The sequence below is a fragment of the Mobula hypostoma genome, chromosome 31 (assembly GCF_963921235.1).
Source record: "Mobula hypostoma chromosome 31, sMobHyp1.1, whole genome shotgun sequence".
NCBI classification, from domain to species: Eukaryota; Metazoa; Chordata; class Chondrichthyes; order Myliobatiformes; family Myliobatidae; genus Mobula; species Mobula hypostoma.
In genome coordinates this window covers 8,709,794-8,736,076 of record NC_086127.1, presented here as the reverse complement: position 1 = coordinate 8,736,076, position 26,283 = coordinate 8,709,794, and the positions used below count along the sequence as shown (strand labels likewise).

General features: G+C 46.8%; 2 protein-coding genes across 6 annotated transcripts in view; one reads left to right on the top strand and one right to left on the bottom strand.

The window, feature by feature from the left end:
- Nucleotides 1–16,777, bottom strand: part of LOC134339903 (lysophosphatidic acid receptor 5-like) — a 61,549-nt gene extending 44,772 nt beyond the window's left edge. The window contains exon 1 of one of the 2 annotated variants that reach the window (XM_063036681.1): nt 16,399–16,777. The gene's annotated coding sequence lies outside the window, so the exon portion shown is untranslated. The remainder of the gene's footprint in view (nt 1–16,398) is intronic. The other variant, XM_063036680.1, reaches the window with a different exon arrangement.
- Nucleotides 1–25,150, top strand: LOC134339904 (mucin-19-like). Of its 4 annotated transcripts, XM_063036685.1 has the most exons (5): nt 1–126; nt 5,879–5,945; nt 10,099–10,235; nt 23,192–23,584; nt 24,393–25,150. In XM_063036685.1, the coding sequence occupies exons 3-5, from the start codon at nt 10,184–10,186 to the stop codon at nt 24,398–24,400; spliced, it is 453 nt and encodes a 150-aa protein (XP_062892755.1). In that variant the 5' UTR covers nt 1–126; nt 5,879–5,945; nt 10,099–10,183; the 3' UTR covers nt 24,401–25,150. The 4 variants fall into 4 exon arrangements, 3 of the variants coding, with proteins under 3 accessions (XP_062892755.1, XP_062892754.1, XP_062892752.1); XR_010016461.1 differs by lacking the exon at nt 10,099–10,235; XM_063036684.1 differs by lacking the exons at nt 1–126; nt 5,879–5,945; nt 10,099–10,235 and adding an exon at nt 16,319–16,437.
- The last annotated feature ends 1,133 nt before the right edge of the window (nt 25,151–26,283 follow it).

The following is a 26,283-nucleotide window of genomic DNA, read 5'->3' as shown; positions in this document are numbered from 1 at the left end:
GCAGAAGGGAATGGCTCTGCTGGGCAGTTACTTACTAATTTAATCGGCTCGGCACAACATTGTGGCCGCAGTGCCTGGTCCTGTGCTGTACGCTGGTACTGGCCGAGAGGAGGACAGCCGCTTAAGGTGAGTGGATAAAATTTCGGGAGGTTGCAGAGGTGTTTATTTTTAAACATGGAATGGTGGGTGGTGGGGGACCTGGAACATACTGCCCAGTAGAAGCTAATACAAAATGGACACTCACGAGACACTTAAATAGGTGCGAAGGAAGAAAAAAAATGCAGGATTAAGCACTGTGTAAGAAGGACCATAGGATGTAGGAGCAGAATTAGGCCACTCGGCCGATCGAGTCTGCTCCGCCATTTCATCATGGCTGATCCCGGATCCCATTCAACCTCATACACCTGCCGTCTCACCAGATCCCTTGATGCCCCGACCGATCAGGAAGCGATCAACTTCCACTTTGAATATACTGTTACGTACCCCGTAACTGGGTTGCCAAACCAGCAGAAATGGATCACTCAGTTGGAGTCTGGATTACTAGATCTAAGAAAGTTTTATTAAAGAAACAAGCAACACAGTAATCAAAAGGATAATAAATGCAACAGTTCAGCAATGAAAAACACACATGTGCACAGAATTAAGATAACAAGATCAATCAAGCTCTATCATTGTCTAGGGGTAAATGACCAATTTCAAAGTGACACAAAAGTTCAGTCCAATTTAGTTCAGTTCGCAGTAATCGTTGCCATGGCGATGGACAATGTGGGGGAAGTGTGAGAGAGAGAAAGAGAGAGAGAGAACGAGAACGACTGATCATTCAGAACGGCTTCCACTCACAGACCGGCGATATTGCTCACAAGCAGCTTTCGGGCAGGTCCTTGGTGATGTCACCTGGGGTCACCGACTGTGACCCCTCCTCCAGATGCGGTCGATCCTCTGCAGTGAACCCGGCACCCAAGCGAGGGTGGACACACACCGGGTTCCCGCTGATCGTACCTTTCCACCCTGTGCGTTTAAGGCTGGATTCCGCCACCAGCCTTCCAAAACGACTCCCGCCGACTTGCGGGGGGGCACCGCTTCCAGGGTCTCGTTACCTCGTGGTGTCGTGTGTGTCCTGCCTTAGCGAACCTGTCCCTTTTTATCCCCCTGCTGGGGTATCGCCTGTCCATCACTTCAGACAGTTCAGGGTTCAAAGGGGGAGCTGATCTTGACAATACTCAGACTGATGGCTACTTCATTAACATCTCCAAATGCTGCTTCATTGTGTTCCTTATCTCTCCCTCCCCTGAGGACAGGTGGCAGACCAACTGCTGATGCCCCTGGTGCTATCCCAGGCCAGCAAACATCTTAATTTATGTGTATTCTCGTCACACTTCCCCCCTTTAAGGATTTTTACTGGGGTAAAAATTACAACAATGAGTACATTATTTGATACAGACAAATATACATCTTTATCAGCTATTTGGCTAATACAGAGAATTTGAAGTTGCAACACCTTGACAGACAGTCAGCAATCACATTTTCCGTCCCTTTTACATGTGTTATTAATAATCCCTTAGACCAGGCTCCAACTCAGCAAACTTCATAGTGGCCAAAAACACTGATGAATTGCGATCAATGTAACCTCTCATTTGGTTTTGTCCCGGACCACAATAACAAGGGTCATCCCATTCCGACTTAGCTTTCTCTCGCAAGGGCTTAGTGGGGGGGGGGTAGTGACCGCAGAGTTATTGCAAAACTTCCTACAGTATCCCACCATCTCCAAGAGCCTTCTGAGGGCCCTCTTGTCTGTCGGGGTTGGGAGGTCAGCGACAGCCTGCACTGTAGCTTGCATCACTGCCAGCTGCCCCTGTGTCACCACAATTCCCAGGTAAGTGACCTTCGTGTGGCCGAATTCATTTTTTTCAAGGTTCACTGTCAAGCTGGCTTCAGACAGCCGTATTAAATTGCCAATACACACCTCTGTGTTCGTCAGCCCTTTAGTCACTGTAATTTAGTCATAGTAATTACTCATTCTATATGAGTGTTGTTTAATATGAGTGTTGTTTACTAGGCTGACCTATTGTTACAGACACCACCCAACGTCCCAGTTCTTTGCATCGCCTCGGGACAATCAAACACACGGGTGCGAGTCGTTTAATTACTTCTCCTAAACAGTCCAAAACAATAGCCTTCTCCCATCTGGTCGATACCATACTCATCTTTTCAAAATGGTTTTTTCCTCTTATCAGGGGGACCCTAGCTTCATTGATTTCCATGTTAACCCCGACTAGGTTTGTTAGCATATCAAAAGCCTGTGACCGTCTCAGTTCGCGTCGGCCATAATCAATAACCTCCTCCCCCCTGGGCAGCCGGTAAACCTCTTTCATGATTCCACCAACTGTTTCCTCCAGCACCGCAAAATGTCCACCGGGGGGGGGGAGGGTACCTTGTGGGCCAGGATAAAAACCTCATCCCCATAACTCTTTTGCACCACCCCCCCATTCCTCATCTGCGGGTACGGTACTTGTTTTCCCTTACTTCCTTAGCACTTCCTCCTCCACACAATAGCCTATTAGTTCCCTTGTCAAGTCTGTGTCAGAGAGAGCTGTCTCCGCCAAAACCATCAGCCCCTCGTCTCGCTCCTGCACCTGCACAAATTCTTTCCTGGCTAATGCTATGTCTGTCCCAGCTCCCTCACTACCTCTTGTCTCACTACACTCCTTCTTTTCATTTTCTACCTCCGTCTCGTACAAGACTGTCCCGTGATGAACCTGTGAGTCCATGGGCGGGGCCTCAATGCTGGCAGGCTGACCTGTCAATCTCACGACTGGGAACACGATTCCCCCGGCGACGTCATTACCGAGCAAGACTTTCACACCTTTCATCGGTAATTCGGACCTCACCCCGATCGTGACTAGTCCAGAGACCAGGTTGCTTTGTAAGTGTACCTGGTGCAAAGGGACTGCCTCTGTCCCTTCCCCAATACCTTTGACCTTGACCTCCCCAGTCTGGGTCTCTGAGCTAAACTCTAATACACTCTTCAGTATTAGTGACTGACACGCTCCCGTGTCTCTCCAGATCCGCACTGGAACTGGTTTTAACCCCTCCTTCACTGACACCAATCCGGCCGAGATAAACCTCTCGCGCCCTTCCTGAACTTTGGCAGACCTGTCCTTCCCTAGCGGTTCGTGTACCAGCTCGATACAGCCAGTCAAAATCGCTGTCTTCCCTTTTCCCATCTCCTTCTTTGGGGCAAAGCACCTGGACTCAAAGTGTCCGACTTTCCCACAATTATAACAGATGACCCCAGGAGACTTCCTGCCAGACTGCTCCCGGTCTACCTTATCCTTCTCACTAGTCCCCAGCTTACTTTCTGACTTTTCCGGCGGACTCTCCCCGCTGTCCTAACTACCCTTCTGGTAGCCTTTACTCGGGGAAAACTTCATTTTATGCGTCAACACATACTCATCCGCTAACTTAGCAGTTGCGGCTAACGTGGCTGCCTCTTTCTCATCTAGGTAGGGTCTCATACCCTCAGGGACACAACCTTTAAACTGCTCAATCAGGATCAGCTGCAGCAGTCTATCATAATCCCCCTCTACCCCCTTTGAGGCGCACCAACGCTCACAATATGTCTGCATCTCACGGGCAAACTCCAAATACGTGCGGTCCCACTGCTTCCTCGCATTCCGGAACCTCTGCCGGTATGCCTCCGGGACCAACTCATAAATCCTGAGGATGGCGTCTTTCACCACCTCATACCTCTGGGCATCTTCCGCGGACAAAGCCGAGTAAGCTTCTTGGGCTTTCCCTTTCAGTACACTCTGAAGTAAAACAGCCCACTTATCCCTCGGCCAGTCCTGACTTGCAGCAACTTTTTCGAGATGGAGAAAGTACCGATCCACATCGGTATCGTCAAATGGGGGAACCAGCCTAACCTCCTGGGTCGCCCGGAACCCTCCACCTTGGTTCGGCACGAGCCCCTGGTCGGCCCTTATCTTTAAATTCTCCAGCTCAAATTCCCTTTCCCTCTGTTTCTCCTCTCGCTGCAACCGTCTCTCTCTCTCTTTCTCTTCTCTCTCCAACTGTCTGTCCCTCTCTTTCTCTTCCTGCTCCAACTGCCGTACCCGGAACTCGTGCTCGAGTCTTAGTTTTTCAAGCTGCACCTGTACCGTGTCTCCAGCAGGTTTTTCAATAGACACCACCCCCAGCTCACCTTGGGGAAACACACCTTTAGGTACATAGTGCTCTACGATAGCTCTGTGTATCTCCTCTCTCCTCATTGTCGACTTCCCCTTAGCAAGATTCAACCGTTTGGCCACAGCCACCAATTCCGATTTCCTGGCATCCTCTAATGCCTCCAAGGTCGGCGCCTTTATAAATTCCTCAGCCTCCATTTCTACTGTTTGTCTTTTCTTTCTTTCGGGAATTTTGACCCAATCAATTTACTCCGCCCAAATTTAACGTTCAAAATCGCGGATGAGAACCCCACTTATGTTACGTACCCCGTAACTGGGTTGCCAAACCAGCAGAAATGGATCACTCAGTTGGAGTCTGAATTAGTAGATCTAAGAAAGTTTTATTAAAGAAACAAGCAACACAGTAATCGAAAGGATAATAAATGCAACAGTTCAGCAATGATAAACACACATGTGCACAGAATTAAGATAACAGGATCAATCAAGCTCTATCGTTATCTAGGGGTAAATGACCAATTTCAAAGTGACACAAAGTCCAGTTCAATTTAGTTCAGTTCGCAGTAATCGTTGCCATGGCGATGGACAATGTGGAGGGAGTGAGAAAGAGAGAGAGAACGATAACGACTGATCATTCAGAACGGCTTCCACTCACAGACCGGCGATATTGCTCACAAGCAACTTTTGGGCAGGTCCTTGGTGATGTCACCTGGGGTCACCGACTGTGACCCCTCCTCCAGATGTGGTCGATCCTCTGCAGTGAACCCGGCACCCAGGCAAGGGTGGACACACACCGGGTTCCCACTGATCGTACCTTTCCACCCTGTGCGTTTAAGGCTGATCCTCCAATCAGCCGCCCAAGAGCTTTCCACCAACTTGTGAGAGGCGCACCGCTTCCAGGGTCTCGTTACCTCGGGGTGTCGTGTGTGTCCTGCCTTAGCGAACCTGTCCCTTTTTATCCCCCTGCTGGGGTATCGCCTGTCCATCACTTCAGACAGTTCAGGGTTCAAAGGGGGAGCCGCTCTAGACAGCTCTCTCTCCCGTCCCTTCATTACACATCTCCAAATCGCCTGTCCATCACTTCAGACAGTTCAGGGTTCAAAGGGGGAGCCGATCTTGACAATACCCAGACTGATGGCTCCTTCATTAACATCTCCAAATGCTGCTTCATTGTTCCTTATCTCTCCCTCCCCTGAGGGCAGGTGGCAGACCAACTGCTGATGCCCCTGGTGCTAGCCCAGGCCAGCAAACATCTTAATTTATGTGTATTCTCATCACAATACCCACGGACTTGACCTCCACCTGCAGTCTGAGGCTGGGCCCTCCAGTTCCGGTTACCCTCACTAGAGGAAATGTCCTCTCCACATCCATCCGTTTTTGGTCTTCTGAGCGTTCGGTAAGTTTCAATGAGATCCCCCCACATTCTTCTGAATTCCAGTGAGTGGAGGCCCAAAGCTGCCAAAACGCTCCTCATATGTTAACCCCTTCATTCCCGGAATCATCCTTGTGAACCTCCTCTGGACTTTCTCCAGTGACAATAAGTACATCCTTTCTGAGATATGGGACCCAAAAGTGGTGATGAGATTCCAAGTGCGGCCTGACTTGTGTCTTATAAAGTTCTAGCGTTATCTCCTTGCTTTTATATCCTACTCTCCTTGAAATAAATGCCAACACTGCATTTGCCTTCTTTCCCACAGACTCAACCTGTGAAATAACCTTCTGGGAGTCCCGAGGCTTAAATTGATCATCAATCAATTTATGCAGGTCAGTATTACGTCGTGGGCCAAAGAACATGCACTGTGCTGTATTGCCCTGTGCTCTAATTTATATCGCTGAGATCGGGCAGCACTATTGGGATTACATAGTTTCTGATCTGAGGATACACCCTCCAGCCTCTTGGGGTGGATGGGGTTATTTCCCAGTTTTTACAGCCACTAAAATATAGATTTACTCCAGCTGGAGAAGGGGAATACAAAAACTTACTCCTGTGCCTCTCACTGCCTCTCCCGCTCCCCCTCACCATATGAAACTGCAAATAATACTGTAAGAAATAGGAGCGGAAATGACCCACTAAGCCCATCCAGTCTGCTCCGTCATTTCATCATGTCTGATCCATTTCCCTCACGTGCCTTCTCCCTGTAACTTTTCAGTTCCTGACTAATCAGGAAATCACCAACCTCAGCCTTAAATACACACAGTGACCTGGTCTCCACATCCGACTGTGGCAATGAATTCCACTGACTCACCACCTTCTGGCTGAAGACGTTCCTCCTTGCCTCTGTGCTGAATAGAAATTCCTCCTTTCTGAGGCTATGCCCCTCTGGTCCTGAACTCTCCCACCATAGGATATATCTTCCCAACATCCACTCTAATTTGGCCTTGCAATATTTGACAGGTGTTGATGAGATCCCATCCCAACTTTCATTTACGTTCCAGTGAGTACAGGCCGAGAGCCATCAAATTCTCCTCACACAGTATGACCCCTGAATCATTTTCATTGAACCTCCCCAATGTCAGCATATTCTTTTTCAGATGAGGGGCCTGGCACTACTCCAAGTGATGCCTCACGAGTGCCTTAGAAGGCCTCAGCATTACATCCTTGCCTTTGTATCCTCGTCCTCCTGGAATGAATGCTAACATTACACTTGCCTTCCTCACCTCTGACTCATTGTGTAAACTGAACCTCCAGGGAATCCTGCATGAGGGCTCCCAGTCACGAGCGCACATCTCGACTCAAGCCTGTCCCCTAGTGGCATAGCACTGCACCACCCCGATGCTGAATCTGTCACAACTTCCCTCCTGTTGTTGTCATCCCTGGACCCAATCTTCCATCTCAATATTGACTGACCTCCCTCTTCCTCCCTAAATTAACTCCAAACTCTCCTCGAGTGCATCTCTCTCCTCTACGCCCACTGCCAGTTGTTCCCAGTCAATTTGCTATTTATTTCTGTGTTCTCAGACTGCCTCCTTCTTAGTTCAGTTACATCCTCCAGACATCCAGCACTGCCTGTAATTCCAGACTGTGAGAATGTAGTCATTCCATCTACATTTGTGCTTTATAACCATATAACTATATAACAATTACAGCATGGAAATAGGCCATCTCGGCCCTTCTAGTCCATGCCGAAGTCTTACTCTCACCTAGTCCCACTGACCTGCACTCAGCCCATAACCCTCAAAATATCTATCCAATTTAACTTTAAACAACAACATCAAAGCTGCCTCAACCACTTCCGTTGGAAGCTCGTTCCACACAACTACCACTCTCTGAGTAAAGAAGTTCCCCCTCATGTTACCCCTAAACTTTTGCCCTTTAACTCTCAACTCATTCCCTGCTTGTTCAGGCATCAGTTAAGTTTAAGTCCCTCTTAAACTTCGCTATTGTACCTGTTTCCTTCAGCTCATTGGCAGCATGTTTAAAGCACCCACCACTGTATTAAAAAAACAAACTTGTCTCGTAAATTTTATTTAAAACTTTCCCACATTAGAGCTATGCTTTTTAATAGCTGACATTTCCACCCTGAGAAAGACAGACTATCTACCTAATTTGATGTACGTCTATCAGGTCATCTCACAGTTCCTGATGCCTCAGATAAAACATTCTAAGTTTGCCCAACTTTATAGTTTACATTCCCTAACCACAGTAACATTCCGGTGAACGCTTCAGCATTCTGGCACCCAAATCTGCACACAATACTCCTGAATGTGGCCTAATCAAAGTTTCATACAGCTGCAAAGGACTTCCTGACTTTTATGCTTAGTGCAGAAAAGGCAAGTATGGCAAAAGAAAAGGCAAAATGCCTTCTGTCCATGTTGCCACTTTCAGGGAGTGTTTGTTTTGCATCCAAAGATAGTTCTGTAGATCAATGCTCCTAAGGTCCTAACATTTACTATATACTTTCCTCTTACATTTGACCTCCCAAAGTGCAGCACACCACTTGTCCAGATTGGAGAAATGCCAGACAAACCCATCTGTCATTTATTTCCCAATTTTTCTAACTTACTATATCCTGATGTATCTTTTGCTAACCTTCCTCTCTATGCATAACTGCGCCAATGTTCATATTTGCAAAATTACTAGTCAGCCACCTACATATTAGTAAGGATCATTTATCTACAAGAGGCCCAAACACCACTTGTCACAGATCTCCCAGTCAGAGTAAGGCACCTTTACCACTTTCCCAAATTCTGTCTGCCAATTAAATAAGGGCTGCAAAAAAGCTCAGTAAATTTAAAGAACAGTTGTGTTACTTATGCTGCCCAAATAGTCTCCTCAGTTCTTTCATAAATCAGATTGGACCATACAAATTTATGTTTGGAGCTTCAAATTGGAAAGAATTATTTTCCTAGAATATTACATGCACATGGCCTCAATCTTTTAAACCAATTTCTTTCCACCAAAGCATAAAACTCTGGAGTTCTCGGTCAAACACGTACTGACATGCTGTCACCTTCCTCCCTTTATTGCTGCATGCCTGGCCAAGTATTTTACCATCTTTTCTTACATATGATGCATTTCCCCATGCAACATTCTCACTGAGAATACTTTTCATTTTATCTTTCATATCAGTCCTCGCACTTCAAAGCACTGAATAAACACACAACAATAGCTCCTCTACGCAGAAGTAAATGCAAACTGATTTAGAGGAGCCAAGATCAGCAGCAGAATCCTCCTTTCATCAGGTGATATTCTGCAAGGAACAAGTCAGATACAGCAACTGGAGTGAACAGTCTGCGATGACCTTGCCTCCTCCCTCTCTTGTTCTCTCTCCCACATTATCACTCTTTCTTTCTCTGCCACTCTTTCTCTGTCTCTCTCTCTTCCTCAATGGGGAGAAAATCCAAAAATCTGAGATGCAAGGGGACTTGGGAGTCCTTGTCCAGAACACCCTAAAGGTTAACTTGCAGGTAGAGTCAGTGGTGATGAAGGCAAATGCAATGTTATTATTCATTTCAAGAGGTCTGGAATACAAGAGCAGGGATGTGATGCTGAGGCTTTATAAGGCCCTGGTGAGGCCTCACCTTGAGTATTGTGAACAGTTTTGGGCTCCTCATCAGAGAAAAGATTTGCTGGCATTGGAGAAAGTCCAGAGGAGGTTCACAAGGATGATTCAAGGAAAGAAAGGGTTATCATATGAGGAAAGTTTGATGGCTCTGGGATTGTTCTTGCTGGAATTTAGAAGGATTGTGGGGGGGGGGCGGGGTGCGAGGAATCTCATTGAAACCTTTCGAATGTTGAAAGGCCTAGAGTAGTAGATGTGGAAAGGATGTTTCCATTGGTGGGGGAGTCTAGGACAAAAGGCCGTAGCCTCAAGATAGAGGGGCATTCATTTAAAAGAGAGATGCGGAGAATTATCTTTAGCCAGAGGGTGGTGAGCTTGTGGAGGCCAGGTCGTTGGGTGGATTTAAGGCAGAACTTGATAGGTTCTTGATCGTCCATGGCATCAAGGGTAATGGGGAGAAGTCTGGCGAGTGGAGGTGATGTAGTGGAAAAAAAAGATCAGACATGGTTGAATAGTGGAGCAGACTTGATGGGCCAAATGGCCTAATTCTGCACCAATGCCTTATGGTCTTATGGCCTGCGGTCTCTTTTTCTGTCTCCTTCTTTGTGTTTCTCTCTCTGTCTTCCGTCTGTCTTTCCCTCTCACACTATGTCTTTGTCTTTCTTTCTCTCTCCTATTTTGCCTATCTCTTTCTGGCTCCCTGTCTTTTTCCCTCACACCCCCTCTCTGCATCACAGTTTCTTTGTCTGTCTCTCCTTCTGCACGCGTGGCTCTCTGTCTTTCTCTTTCACTGTCTTTCCCTGCACCCGCTCTCTCTGTCTCCCACTCATGCTGCTTTGTTTCTTTGTTGTGCTTTGTCTCTTTTCTGGGTGCCAACATATTTGCTGAATGAGGTTCCCTCTTGCTTTCAGAAGACCACAATTATCCTTGTTCCTTTGAAAAAAAAAGCAAAGGAACTGAGTTAAAGACTACCGCCTGGTGGCTCTGACATCTACCCTCATGAAGTACTTTGAGAGATTGGCTATGTGTTGCATCAACTCCAAAGTTCCAGGTAACTCAAACCACAGCAACTCTTTTGCCACCGAAACAGGCCTATGATGGTCTGTGCCCTCATCTCTACAGAATGTGGAGAGTTAACACACCTAAGTTATTGTTTATTGACTATGACTCCAGTTTCAAAACCTACAGCACAATACTGGCCCTTCGGCCCACAGAGTTGTGCTGAACATGTCCCAACCTTAGAAATTACTAGGCTTACCTATAGCCCTCTATTTTACTAAGTTCTATGTACCTATCCTAAAATCTCTTAAAAGACCCTATAATATCCGCCTCCACCACCATTGCTGGCAGCCCATTCCATGCACTCACCACTCTCTGAGTAAAAAACTTACCCCTGACATCTCCTCTGTACCTACTCCCCAGCACCTTAAACCTGTGTCCTCTTGTGGCAACCATTTCAGCCCTGGAAAAAAGCCTCTGACTATCTACACGATCAATGCCTCTCATCATCTTACACACCTCCTTCAGGTCACCTCTCATCCTCCATCGCTCCAAGGAGAAAAGGCCGAGTTCACTCAACCTATTCTCATAAGGCATGCTCCCCAATCCAGGCAACATCCTTGTAAATCTCCTCTGCACCCTTTCTATGGTTTCCACATCCTTCCTGTAGTGAGGCGACCAGGATTGAACACAGTACTCCAAGTGGGGTCTGACCAGGGTCCTATATAATAGCTGCAACATTACCTCTCAGCTCCTAAATTCATTTCCATGATTGATGAAGGCCAATACACCATACGCCTTCTTAACCACAGAGTCAACCTGTGCAGCTGCTTTGAGTGTCCAGTGGATTTGGACCCCAAGATCCCTCTGATCCTTCACACTGCCAGGAGTCTTACCATTAATACTATATTCTGCCATCATATTTGACCTACGAAAATGAACCACTTCACACTTATCTGGGTTGAACTCCATCTGTCACTTCTCAGCCCAGTTTTGCATCCTATCAATGTTCCGCTGTAACTTCTGACAGCCCTCCACAACACACAACATCTCCAACCTTTGTGTCATCAGCAAACTTACTAACCCATCCCTCCACTTCCTCATCCAGGTCATTTATAAAAATCATGAAGAGTAGGGGTCCCAGAACAGATCCCTGAGGCACTCCACTGGTGACCAACCTCCATGCAGAATATGACCTGTCTACAACCACTCTTTACCTTCTGTGGGCAAGCCAGTTCTGAATCCACAAAACAATGTCCCCTTGGATCCCATGCCTCCTTACTTTCTCAATAAGCCTTGCATGAGGTATCTTATCAAATGCCTTGATGAAATCCATATACTGAAGTTAATCACTAATAAATTGGACATGGACTTTGAAGTGACCTTTATTCATGAATAAGGGAAGAATGACTAGCTAACAGTGCGATCGTCAATTCTTCCGACGTTCAATAGTCAAACCTTTTTCATACACGTAGACAGAAAGTCATTGACATCAGTCAAAGTTAACAAAAGTCAATTCTGACACCACACACAAAATGCTGGAGGAACTCAGCAGGCCATGCAGCATCGATGGAAAGGAGTACAGGTAATGTTTCAGGCCAAGACCCTTCGGCAGGACTGGAGAAAGGATGATGAGAAGTAGATTTTAAAGGTGGGGGGAGGGGAGAGAGAAACACAAGATGATAGGTGAAACTGAGAAGGGGAGGGAGAGGTGAATTAAAGAGCTGGGAAGTTGATTGGTGAAAGAGATACAAGGCTGGAGAAGGGGGAATCTAATAGGAGAGGACAGAAGGCAATGGGCAGGCAAGGAGATAAGCTGAGAGAAGGATAATGGGATGGGGAATGGTGAATTGGGGGGCATTACCGGAAGTTAAATAAATTGATGTTCATGCCATTAGGTTGGAGACTACCCAAACAGAATATAAGGTGTTGCTCCTCCAACCTGGCTGTGGCCTCACCTCGACAGTAGAGGAGGTGACGGATTGACATGTCGGAATTGGTATGAGAAGTGGAATCAAAATGGGTAGCCAATGGGAGATCTCCAGTGTTGCTTGGATTTCTAGCATCTGCAGATTCTCTATTGCTTGTGAAAAGTCAACCCTGCAAGTCTTATCAATTCCAACGAAAGTGTCCAAGACAGTCTCTTTTCTGCGCAGAACACACAGAGATAGGCTATGAGACATCCTTCAGACTGTGGTCAATTATTGCAAGCATGGTGAGTACCCTGGCCAGTTAGTGAATCTTTATTTATGGTATGTGGAAGGCTCATTAAATCCTCAGATCCAATAAGTCAGTAAAGCACAAAAGCATAATATGTTTTACATGTTGGTACCAGACACATGCTTTAATTGTCAGAAAGTTAACAACCCACAGGATCCGCTCTGCAATTCATGACCTTCGCTGTCTTCATCTTGTTTAAGGTGCTGTGTTCCTCACTCAGGCCAGCACCAGGCATATTGCCAAATAAAGGAATATGCAAGGTGTTAACAAACCAGATATGTTAACCCTTTATTTGGAATTTACTTCCAAGCTGGGATTCAGTACATCCCTTATAGCCTGAGATTGAACTTCCTGTCCAATGGACTACAGTCACTCTGGATGCTTTGGCACAACCTCAGCAAGGCTGTATCATCAGAACCTACTCTACCCACGACTCCGTAGCCAGTTCTGTCTACGTTTGCCAATTATACCACTGTAGTCAGCCATATTTCAAACAATGGACAATGGCAGCACAGCAGGGAGGCTTGGTCCAGTGATGTGTGTCATGACAACACTTCTTCCATCTGTCAGCAAAAGAAAAGTGCTGGTCAATGACTTCAGGAACATGCCCCTGATTACATCGTGGTTGAGGTTGAATGGGAATAGACAACAGCAAAATCCTCACCTGGCAAAGAATGCCCCCCCCCCCCCACCACCCCAAGCCTCTACTTCACCAGTAGGATACAGAAATTTTACATGTCCTCATGGACCCACAGCGGTTTCCATTGGTGCTTGGCTGCATCATGACTTGCTTTTGGAATTGCTCTACCCGTGACCCCCGACAGACTTGGTCTGTGCTTCTCACTGCTTCAATAAACTCTAAATTCATTATCACTCTAAGTAAGAACTGGAATTCAATTGTGGAAACCTAATTGGATGAGGGCTAACAAGGAAAAATCTGCAGATGCCATTAAGTACCTACCATCCCTGCCACCTTCATCAGGGATGATGCCTGAGCATGTCTAGTCCGGTGGTAATTATACCCCCGTCGTCTGCCCCCTCAGATTGGTTAGTCCTCAACCAGCACACGCAAAGCATTCACTCTTCTCACCTCTCCGATCATACAGAAGAAACAAAAGTCTGAAAGCACATACCACCAGGCTCAAGGACAACTTCTAGCGTGCAGTTATACAAATCGATTGAACTCTTCCGAGAACTGTAAGGTGGGCTGATGATGTTACAATCTAACTCAATATGATCTTGTACCTTATTGACAGCCAGCAGTGAACCTCCTGTTTCAATACAACACTTTATTCTGCTCTCTGTTATAGCTTTAACTTATGGTACCTGGGTGTACCATAAATGAAGTGACTTGTACGTATAGTACTCAGAAAAGCTGTTCACACCACCTCGATAGCTGTCAGGAATGATTCAATTGACAATTTCCCAGTACACTGTCCAATCAATCTTAATGAAAGCTCGTCAGTATTACTACTTCCTTAGGAGTTCGATGAGGCTCAGCTTATGATCGAACACTAAAGATAAAAAAAAACCATGAATGTCGAATAAACTATTCGCGGGCTTCCAGCCGGGAACAAATATTAATTTTAACTGATGTTTCGATGACAAGTTCTGCCATCTTCATCGGGGATGATACGTGGGCATGTCTAGTCCAGTGCTATTTCTACCCCTGTCGTCCGTCCTCTCTGATCGGTCAGTCCTCATCCAACACATACAAAATGCTGGAGGAACTCACCAGGACTGCTGAAGGATTTCGGCCAGAGACATCAACTGCACGTTTTTCCATAGATGCTGCCTGGCCTACTGAGTTCCTGCAGCATTTTGTGTGTGTTGCTTGGATTTCCAGCATCTACAGATTGCTGATGCAGATCTCCGGACGCAGACTGGGAGACCGTTTCGCTGAACACCTATGTTCTATCTGTCAGAGAAAGCAGGACCTCCCAGTGGCCACACATTTTAATTCCACATCCCATTCCCATTCTGATATGTCTATCCACGGCCTCCTCTACAGTAAAGATGAAGCCACACTCAGGTTGCAGGAACAACACCTTATATTCCTTCTGGGTAGCCTCCAACCTGATGGCATGAACATTGCCTTCTCAAACTTCCGTTAATGCCCCACCTCCCCCTCGTACCTCATCCGTTATTGCCCATCCTCTGGGCTTTCCCCCTCCCCCTTTCTTTCTCCGTAGGCCTCCCGTCCCATGATCCTCTCATATCCCTTTTGCCAATCAACTGTCCAGCTCTTGGCTCCATCCCTCCCCCTCCTGTCTTCTCCTATCATTTCCCCCTCCCACTTTCAATTCTTTTATGAGCTCTTCTTTCAGTTAGTCCTGACGAAGGGTCTCGGCTGGAAACGTCGACTGCACCTCTTCCTATAGATGCTGCCTGGCCTGCTGCGTTCACCAGCAACTTTTATGTGTGTTATCTGCAGATTCTCTCTTGTTAACCCTTATCCAATTAGGTTTGCGCGGTCCCACCTTGTTTACATTTGAATTCCTGGTCTTACTTACAGTGAGACCTTTGGCTTTGTCAAAAATTATTTTCCTCTTGTTTTATTTCAATGCATACCATCATCAGGAAGTCCCCAAAGCACAATAGTTTTGGGACCATCTGGTGAAGGAAGCCACTGAAATAAAACTAGAGGAAAAGAATATTAAGAAAGACTAAGCTCTAGCTCTCAGTAAGAACTGGAATTCGATTGTAAACGGCGGGAAACAGACTGGATGAGGACCAATCACTCAGGGAGGGATGGACAACGGGGGTATAAATACCACCGGACTAGATATGGCCATGTCTCATACCCGATGAAGATGGCAGAGTTCGTTATCGAAATGTTGGTTAAAACTGATATTTGTACCCGGCAGGAAGAGTTCATTCGTCATATACGCTGGGAGAGCACCAGACCCTTTTCCCAAAACAAATGTACTATTAAAAAGTCTGCTAACTGATGCGTCATGGTTTGGCACGGCAGTTCGAAAGCGCAGGAAAATAACAGACTGTAAAATGTAGTGGATTCTGCCCCGTACAGCAGGAACCTCACTACCCACCACTGCCTCCAGGAAGCAGAGTAACCACCCGACGTGAAGATCCCAGAATAGCTGGGTCCCTTCAATCTTTCAGTTCTTAAGCCAACCGGAAAAATCATAATCACTACTTTAGTCTCGAAAGACTGTGAACACATTGACCGCTTTTCACACAGTGGACTTTAGCTCTAATTGCATTTTCCTGGAAAAATACCCGAGAGTTGTTTTTAATTTATTTTTCTGCTGTGTAAGTTGATTATCTGATGCCTTCTTCCTGTGATGCTGCTGTAAAGAAGCTTCTCACCGCTCCTCTGCATATATATAATAGTGTAGGGGAACAATAAATGCAAGTCTTCGGTCGTCAAGAGATAGGGCGTCGCTAGGAACGACAATCCGATGGAAGTGTCATAAACTTCATAAACATGTGTCATAAACTTCGCAGGAGAGACACGTGACCTCACTGTACCCACTCGCTCCCTCCCTCTCTCTCTTTCACATCCGCTCACACACAAAAATACTCTCACACGCAAACACATACTCACACAAGCTCTCTCTCCGTCTTAACAATAGCACCACCTGCTAGGCAGACATCCAAACATCTTCCGAATGACTTTATGCCCAGATACAGATTTGTATTGTGTGTCACGTGACCTCGCTTCCTCCTCCTCCTCCCCATCCCCCACCTTCAATCGTCTACTCACTTTCTCTCTATATATCTATCTCGCTGATAAGTCAATTGAATGAGAGAGAGAGAGAGAGAGAGAGAGAGAGAGAGAGAGAGAGAGAGAGACAGAGACACAGAGAGAGAGAGAGAGAGAGAGAGACAGAGACAGAGACAGAGACAGAGAGAGAGAGAGAGAGAGAGAGAGAGAGAGGCGGAGAGCGCGAGAGGAGAAAGTCTGTATGAGTTAAGAGGACAGCATAACACCTCTTTCCTTGATTTAGCGTCAATGAAGTCTATATCTTTACCTGAGTATCTGGAAGAAATCACTCTCGCTTTGATGGAGGGTAAGAGCCCACCCGCAGTTTTGTTGAGCTTCGGGCTCGCCGACGGCGCACCGGCCGTTTCCGCGTTGGCTGTTTGGGCGAATGACAACAGGGCTCCGTGACTCTGCCTTTGTTCTATGTTGAGGAAAATATGCAAAATAAACAAAGCAACTACCCGCAGTTTTATGAAGAGTTCATTGTTCTCACGTTGCCATGCACCTTTGGTCAAACACGCTACTGTGGGTGAGTCAGCCCTCAGCAGCCGGCTGTCCATGCAGGAGCATTGGTGGGCAAAACTGATCTGCCTCCAGTACAAACTTCGCAGTGTGGACATCAAGCGGCCTACGCAACAACCTAAAGGTTCAGTGGGGGAAGGAACGGGAAAGTAGAGTAGAAATAGACTAAAGTACAAAAGTTAAGCAGCCAGCAGCGTCAGGGACACCCACCCACCGCGGGATTCTCTCTTCTTCCCTCTCATTTCGGGCAAAGCTCTGAAAGCACGTAGCAGGACAGCTCAAGGGCAGCTTCTGTGCCGCCGGTTTACACAGAGTGAATGGTTCCCGAGTGAGGAGAATGGATCCCTGATCTCACAATTTACCGCCTTATGACCTTGCACGGCAGTCTCTCTGTTGCTGTTATATTTTATTCCGCGTTCTGTGATGGGGGGGGGGGGGGGGGTTAACCTTTACTAAACGAACGAACTGCATAATGAATTTATTTTTTATGGAACCTATGCAAGCCAAGTTCTTCACTGTACCTCGGTACAAGTGACAAAAAGAAACAAACTCCAATTTCAATAGAATGGAGGAGTTACTGTTTCTGCCACCAGGCCATGTGGAGAGTGTGGATAATGAGAATTACTGATTATGGAATCCCGCACATCGATGTTCTCCCGACCAGCGTCAAACTCTCCTCTTGACGGCGGAGAAGCCAGTTCAATGATTGTTGAATATGAACAAAACACAGACCCCCCACACAGGAAATGGTGGAATGTCTTATATCAAGTAGTAGTAAATCAAGGCAACTGGACCTGCTGTGTTGACATTTCGCCACTCATCCGAGAGGTTTCTTCAGTTCTGATCCATGGTGGGTAGTTTTCTGGTTTGTAAACTCTGTGAGCTGTTTTGAGGTATAGCAATTACATGAGGGTCATTAAGGGACGTAGAGGGAAGGTCCTCTAGAAATGAACGTTAACATTGCATTTGCCTTTATCACCACTGAGTCAACCTGCAAATGAACCTTTAAGGGATCCAGCACGGGGGACGCCCAAGTCCTTTTGCACCTCAGATTTTTGAATTTTCTCCTCATTTAGAAAAGAGTCGGCACTTTTATTTCTCCTCCCAAGGTGCACGACCATACACTTCACAGCGATGTATTTCACCGCCGCTTCTTTGTCCATTCTCCTAATCTCTTTTGTTCATTCTGTAGCTTCAGACCTGCTTGCCCCTGTACCTGTCTTCGTATTGTCTGCAAACTTGGCCACATAGCTTTGAATAATGTCATCCACAGCTTTGACATATCATGTAAAAAGAAGCGGTCCCAACAGAACAGTACTAGTCACCAGTAGGCAATCAGAAAAGGCTGTCGGTCTTCCCGCATATTGCCCCTTGCCAATCAGCCAATGTTCTACCAACGCTGGCATCTTTCCTGTAAAGATGTTGTCTAGCAAGATAGGCTCTTACCTTGTTGATCAGCCTCATGTCCCTCACCTTGTTAAAGGCCTTCGAAATATCACAATATCCACCTCTTTCCAGTATCGTGCTTGCTATTTCCTTAAAGAATTCCAACAGATTTGTTAGGCAATATTTTCCCTGAAGGAATCCACGCTGACTATGGTTTATTTTATTATGTGCTTCCAAGTACCCTGAAATCCCCCCCTTAAAAATCGACTCCAACGTCCTGCCACCCACTAAGGTCAGGGTTATTGGCCGATAATTTCCTTTCTTCGTCCTTTCTACTTTCCTTGAAGAGTGGTGTGACTCTTGCAACTTTCCAGTCCTCTGGAACTTTGCCAGAATCAATTGATTCCGGCAAGCAGCCAGTGAGTGAATGGGCTAGTGATGGAATGGAGCTTTGAGGCTTTGACTTGAGAGGTTCTGGCAGTTTTGGGCAGTTGGACTGTGCAATCAAGTCAATCAGGATTTGAGTAGCTCAGCAGAAAGCAATTGATTAGACGATCAATTTGAATAGCTCAGACTCAGCAGAAAGGAGCTGATTGGGTATTCAAGGTCAGGTGACCAAGCAGTTTGACAAGCTCAAAAAGATAAGGCATTAACTTGCCTGCTTACCCTGCCTCCGCCTGTTCTCGCTGAAGCCCTGTTGAGCCAAATCTTTACTACTCTCGGGGTGTCATACTGTTGAATTGAATTGACTTTATTTCTTACATCCTTCATACACATGAGGAGTAAAAATCTTTACGTTATGTCTCCATCTAAATGTGCAATGTGCAATCCTAGTAATTTATAATAATTTCCAATAAATAGAACAGTCAATGTAATGTAGAATACACTCAAGTCAGCGTGAGCTCATCAGTCTGATGGTCTGGTGGAAGAAGCTGTTCCGGAGCCTGTTGACTCTGGCTTTTATGCTGCAGTAACGCTTCCCGGATGGTGGCAGCTGGAGTAGATTGTGGTTGGGATGGCTTGGATCCCCAATGGTCCTACGGGCCCTGTTTACACACCTGTCCTTGTAAATGTCCTGAATCATGGGAAGTTCACAACTTCAGATGCGCTGGGCTGTCCGCACCACTCTCTGCAGAGTCCTGCGATTGATTAAGTACAGTTCCCATACCAGGCAGTCATGCCCCAGTAGAAAGTTCTTAGGATCTGGGGGCCCATACCAAGCTTCCTCAACCGTCGGAGGTGAAAGAGACGCTGTTGTGCCTTTTTCACCACACAGCCGGTGTGTACAGACCATGTAAGATCATTGGTGATGTTAATGCCAAGGAACTTAAACTGATTACCCTCACAAAAAAAAGATCCATTCATGTCAGTAGCCTGTCTCCATTGCTCCTGTAATCCACAAACAGCGCTTTTGTTTTTGCAACATTGAGGGACAGGCTGTTTTCTTGACACCACTGTATCAGAGTGTAACTTCTTCCCTGTAGGACACCTCGTTGTTGTTTGAGATAAGGCCAATCAATGCAGTCAGTCAGTCAGTCAGTGGGTGCCGTCCTCCCGAATTCGGGGTTGGCGGTGATGCACCTCCATCTTCTTCAATCTTGCGACAGCACCGAGTACAGTCTCTCCTCCAGTTTATTCTCGCTGGCCGCCTTGGCACTGCCCGCCGCTGCCCCCGCCGAACTCGAGCCTGAAGCCGTGTCGGCCTCCAGCCGCGGCCGCTTCTTCGAGTTTGGCTCTTCCTTAGGCGGAGACCTTGGGCAGGTCCAGGCACACGGTGCAGCGCTCAAGTTCATCATATCTCTTCTAACTTGGTGCATATCATACGATTCGTAGATACGTGGTGAGGCTTTAATCTCTTCCACGGAAGATGATCGTTGGCTCACAAGGAGCTCATCCGCCCTTTGTCAGGTCTTGTTTGTTTTAGTCCTGCTGAGTGTCCTCACACCCTCCTCACCAGACTAAGTCCAGTGGGGAAGGCGGCCAAGTCGCCGACCACTCGACCACGGCCCCCGGCCGAATCTCTCCGAGCGTCTGGCGCCCGACGAAAACCATGGTCGAGCGGCCGGCGACCAAACCGGAATCAATGTAGTCAGCAGATTGGGTGGCGATACAGTCATGAGTATACAGGGAGTAAATGAGGGGACTCAGTATGCAGCCCTGAGGGGCTCCTGTATTGAGAGTCAGAGGGTTGGAGGTGAGTGAGCCCACTCTTACAATTTGCTGGCGATCTGACAGGCCACATGGGAGATGCCACAAACACATAGCGGAGAGTCAGACGTGCGGTTGGTTGTGTTATCCACTCACCTTATATTCCGTTTGGGTAGCCTCCAACCTGATAGTATGAGCATCGATTTCTCGAACTTCCGGTGTCTTCCTCCTAACCTCCCAACTCCTTTACCATTTTTTCTCTTTCTCACCTTATCACCCTGCCTGTCCATCGGTTCCCTCTGGTGTTCCACACCCGCTTTACTTTCTTCCATGGCCTTCTGTTCTCCCCTATTAGACTCCCCGTTCTTCAGCCGTGTATCTCTTTCACCAATCAACTTCCCAGCACTTTACTTCATCCCTCCTCCTCTTGGTTTCACCTATCACATTGTATTCATCTCTCCCGTCCCCCACCTTTTAAATCTACTCCTCATCTTTTTTGTGAATCCAGTCCTACCGAAGTGTCTAGGCCCAAAACGTCGACTGCACTTTTTCCCACAGACCCTGCCTGGCCTGCTGAGTTCCTCCAGCATTTTATGTGTGTTGCATGATAGTTTGCCTCCCAGGTGCCAGGATCCGCGATTTTTCTGAATGCATCCGCAATATCCTGAAAAGAGAAGGTGGGCAGCCATAAGTCGTGGTACATATTGGTACCAACGACAGAGGTAGAAAAAGGGAGGAGGTCCTGGAAAAAATGCAGGAAGAAAGCTGAGAAGCAGGACCTCAAGGGTGCTAATCTCGGGATTGCTTCTGTGCCACGTTTCAGTGAGGATAGGAATAGAATGAGGTGGAGGATAAATGCGTGGCTGAAACATTGGAGCGGGGGCAAGGCTTCAGATTTCTGGCTAATTGGGAACTCTTCTGGGGCAGGAGAGACCTGTACAAAAGGGAAAGGATTGCACTTTGATCCGAGGGGGACCAATATTCTTGCGGGCAGGCTAACTAGAGCTGTTGGCAGTGGCTTAAACTAATATGGCAGGGGGATGGGAACCAGGATGAAACAGCCAGGGATGAGCCAGCAGGTTTACAAGTAGATGATGGGCGAAACATGAATGTAAGTAAGGTCAGGCCAATGATTGGGTAAAAATGCAGACAGAGCAAAGAGTTAAATTGTACCATAGAGGGAAAATTCAAAGGGGCAAAGAATGCAGGACTGAAGGTGAGTTATTTAAATCTGTGTAGCTTTGAAATAAAGTGGATAAACCCGTGGCATAATTAGAGATTGGTCGGTATGACATTGTGGGCATTGTCGTGGCTCAAAGAAATTTAGCATCAAAGGATATGCTTTGCATCGAAAGGACAGACAGGAAGGCATTGGCGGTGGTGTGGCTCTTTTGGGATGGAAAAGATGGAATTACATCTTTAGAAAGAGGATACACGGGATCAGAGAACGTTGTATCTTTGTGGGTGGAGTTAAGAAATTGTTAAGGTAAAAAAAACATAATGAGAAATCATGTATAGGCCTCGGAATAGTAGCCAAGATGTGGGTTTGAGATTGCAAAGAGAGCCGGAAAAGGCACGTAATAAGGGTATGCCACAATTTTAGTGGGGTCTTCAATATGCAAGGGGATTGCATATAGCTTGTCCTTGGGCCTATTTGGGGAAAAGCTATCTTAGACTGGGTGTTATGAAATAACTTGGCACATAATATGACTGAACTTGCACTGAATTGAATTGACTTTATTACTTACATCCTTCGTATACATGATGGGTAAATATCTTTATGTTGTGTCTCCATCTAAATGTGCAATTTATAGTAATTTGTAATAAATAGTATGTATAACAGGATAGTCAATATAACATAGAAATACAATTGTGTCAGCATGTATTAATCAGTCTGATGGCCTGGTGGAAGAAGCTGTCCCGGAGCCTGTTGGTCCTGGCTTTTATGCTGCGATACCGTTTCCCGGATGGTAGCAGCTGGAACAGTTTGTGGTTGGGGTGACTCGGGTCCCCAACGATCCGTCGGGTCCTTTTAAAACAGGTGTCCTTGTAAATGTCCTGAATGGTGGGAAGTTCACATCTACAGATGCGTTGGGCTGTCTGCATCACTCTCTGCAGAGTCCTACGATAGAGGGACGTACAATCCCCATACCATGTAGTGATGCAGCCAGTCAGGATGCTCTGAATTGTGCCCCTGTAAAAAAATTCTTAGGATTTGAGGGCCTACATCACACTTCTTCAACCGTCTGGGGTGAAAGAGGGGCTGTTGTGCCTTTTCACCACACAGCCGGTATGTACAGACCACGTTAGATGCTCAGTGATGTTAACGTCGAGGAATTTAAATTGTTTACCCTCTCAGTTACAGATCCATTGATGTCAATAGGGGTTAGACTGTCTCCATGCCTCCTGTAGTCCACAGCCAGCTTGTTTTTGCTTGCAACATTGAGGGAGAGGTTTGTTTTGAAACCACTGTGTCAGGGTGATGACTTCTTCTCTGTAGGCTGCCTTGTTATTATTTGAGATTAGGCCAATCAGTGTAGTGTCGTCAGCAAATTTAATTAGCAGTTTGGAGCTGTGGGTGGTGACAGTCATGGGTGTACAGAAAGTAAGGAGGGGCTTAGGACACAGCCCCGAGGGGCTTCTGTGTTGGGGGTCAGAGGAGCAGAGGTGAGGGAGCCCACTCTTAGCACCTGTAGTAGTGCAAATCGAGAGGAAAAATCATTGAGGTAGTGTTCATGGGTTCATTGTCCATTCAGAAACCTGATGGCGGAGGAGAAGCTGTTCTTGAAGGAGGGACTGACAGGAGAGTGATTCAGATGGAGTGAATGCCGAGAGAGGGACATGTGAGCAGGCGGATTTGAAAGACAAGTATTGGACGTACTAAAGAGGAAAGGAGAGAGGTGTACGTGTATTTCAAAGGGCAGATTTGACCAGGAATTAATCCTCTTGTTTCCATTCACTGGGTTTCTTCCTGATCTGATGTAGAACTTATTCATTTATTACAGATTCCCAGTCGGGCAAAACTCAAGGATCAGCGATGGGTGATCTTGGTCAGAGCTTAACCAGCACCCCAGCAGGGTCTGTGAACTCGGGTACAGATAACCAGTCGGACACAACTCAGGAAGCACGTGGATCAGCGATGGGTGATCTTGGTCAGAGCTTAACCAGTACCCCAGCAGGGTCTGTGAACTCAGGTACAGATTCCCAGTTGGACACAACTCGGGAGGCTGAAGGATCAGTGATGGAAGAACCTGGTCCAGGGTTGACCACCACTCCAGCAGGGTCATCAAGTTCCATTACAGATTCCTATTCGGACGCAGCTCGGGAAGCCCAGGAATCAGTCACTGGAGAACCTGGTCTGGGTTTGACCACAACCCCAGCAGGATCTTCAAGCTCAGGTACAGATTCCGAGTCGGACACAAATTGGGAGACCCAGCGATTACCGGCCGGAGAACCTGGTCCAGGCTTGAACCCTACCCCAGCAGGGTCTCCAAGCTCAGGTATCCGTGGTGGGGGTCACGGAATGGAACATTGTTCCCCATTGTCGGTCCCTGTGTCAGACTGAATGCAGTGACGGAGGGGGAGGTAGGGAGAGACCGAGGATAGAGGGAGTAGCTAGAGACCGAGGGGAGAGGAAGGTGGAGGTAAAGAGAGAGAGATGTGAGACAGTTATGGAGGGTAAGGGGAGAAGGAGATATGGAGAGACCGACGACAGAGGTAGATAAGGAGTGTCCAAGGGGTGGAGGGATTTAGGAAGAGACTGATGGTGGGGGGGGGCGGTGATGGAGGTAGAGAGAGATCGAGGGGACAGGGAGGTAGGGAGAGACTGAGAGGAGGGGTTGGTAGGAGAGTTTGAGTACTGAGGGGAGAGGGAGGTTTGGATGGACTGGAGTGAGAGGGAGGTAGGGAGAGGCCGAGGAGTGAGGCAGATTGTGAGAGGAGAGGGTGGTCATGAAAGACCACGGGGAGAGGGATTTAGGGAGAGACTGTGGGGAGAGGGATTTAGGAAGAGACTGGAGGGGAGAGGGGTTCAGGGAAGGAGGTGAGGGAGCCCACTCTTACCACCTGCCGGTGATCTGATAGGAAGTCCAGGATCCAGCTGCAGATGGCCGAGGTCTCTGAGCTTCTTGTTAAACCTGTAGGGAATTATGGTGCTGAACTGTAGTCCCAGAACAGCATTCTCACACAAGCATTTTTCTTCTCCAGATGCGTAAGGATGGTGTGTTGAGCTGCGGCTATTGCGTCATTTGTCGATTGGTTGTGTCGGTAGTACAGGTTCGAGTGGGATCTGGGATCATCCGTGATGGAATGGCAGAGCAGAATCGATGGGCTGAATGGCCCATTTCTGCTCGTTATTCTTGGTTTTATGGTCTAATCTCACCTTATTAAGACGGTGCAGACTAAGCACTCTTCCCTGCACATAAACAGTACCGCCACACAGACCGTGAGGAGTAACAAGTTTCTGGGTGTGCACGTATAGACTGTCTGACCTGGTCCCTAAACACTACTAATCTTGACAAGAAAGGACAGCAGCGTCTGCACTTCTGGAGGAAATTAAGGCGAGCACACTCCACCTCATTCTAGCCTTTGATTACATAGGCACTATTGAACGTGTTCTGACCAGTCGCATCACCGTCTGGTAGGTGTAATGCAAGGCGTCTAACACCTAAATCTATACAAAGGACGATGAGGGGATCATTGACCTCTCGTTTCCACCCATCTGAGATATTTATCAGGAGTGCTGTGTACGTAGGGCCCTTATCATTGTCAATTCCACATCTTTGACCTTCACCCCTACCGCCCCCCCCCTCAGGTAGGGGGTCCCATAGCGTAAGAACAAGGACAGTGGGGACGGGATGCAGCTTGTACCCCCATGCAGTGAGACTACTAAACTCCCCGCTACCACCCAGGTCTCATCACGTATCAAGCACAAGTAGCGTTATACTGTTTACTTTATAACTTGTGTCATAAACGCCCCTTACATTAAATATCAAATGTATAGAAAATACTGTATTATTTGTTAATTTGTTTGTGGTCATACTTCTTATATGTTATGTGCATTGTGTTGTGCACCTTGGACCTACGGAAATGTTGTTTCTCTCGGTTGTATACAAAAATCCACTTGAACATTGGTGAACTTGAATTTGAAAAAGAGAAATTGCTCATCAATCTGACCTATCATTCTATTTCTGACTTTGATAGATGTTTCATGGGATTGAATCAGCAGGTCACTAGCACTGAGGACCTACTTCTTAACTTCATGCCTAATTCCTAAACTCGGTCTGCAGGAGTCTCCCTTGTTGTACAAATTTCGTTTGTTGCACGATTTGTTGCCACCTCTGCCTGTTCACTCTCCACCTCGAGAATGTTCCATAGCCACTCAGGAATGTCCTTGACCCTGGCACTTGGAGGGCAATATCGAGCACACTTACCCACTGAAACACAAGGACATTCATGGAGCAGAGGAATGACTCCCTAGAAATAATACCCAGGCACCAGATTTGAAGCAGTCATCGAAATAAGAATCAGGTTTATTGTCCGTTGTATATCTCGTCGGTTTTGTTTTATTGCGGAAGCAGTGCAGAGCAAGTCAGAAAATGGAAGTACTTTCTGTCAGAAAGGGAAATGAACAGCGCGGTGTTCATGGGGTCACCGGCCGCTCAGAAACTGCCTGCAGAGGTCAATATGGATCTTCAGGCTGCAGTGTCTCCATCCCGATGGTACTAACTATTTTATTTATTTATATTAATTAATATCGTATGCATATAAATGATATCTAATATATGTATAAACTCTTAGTCACACTTCAATAAGTACACCTTACAACCGATCGTTAATGCAAATATCTAATCGGCTAATCATGTGGCAACTCACTGCATAAAATCATGCCGACATGGTGAAGAGTCCCCATTGCTGTTCAAACCAAACACCAGAATGGGGAAGAAATGTGACTTTCACCGTGGAATGATGGTGGTTGCCAGACGGGGAGAACCTGCTGATCTCCCGGGATTTTCATGCACAACAGTCTCTGGGATTTGCAGAGAATGGGGCAGGAAAAAAAATCTAGTGGACGGCTGTCCTGTGTTCAAGTTGACAG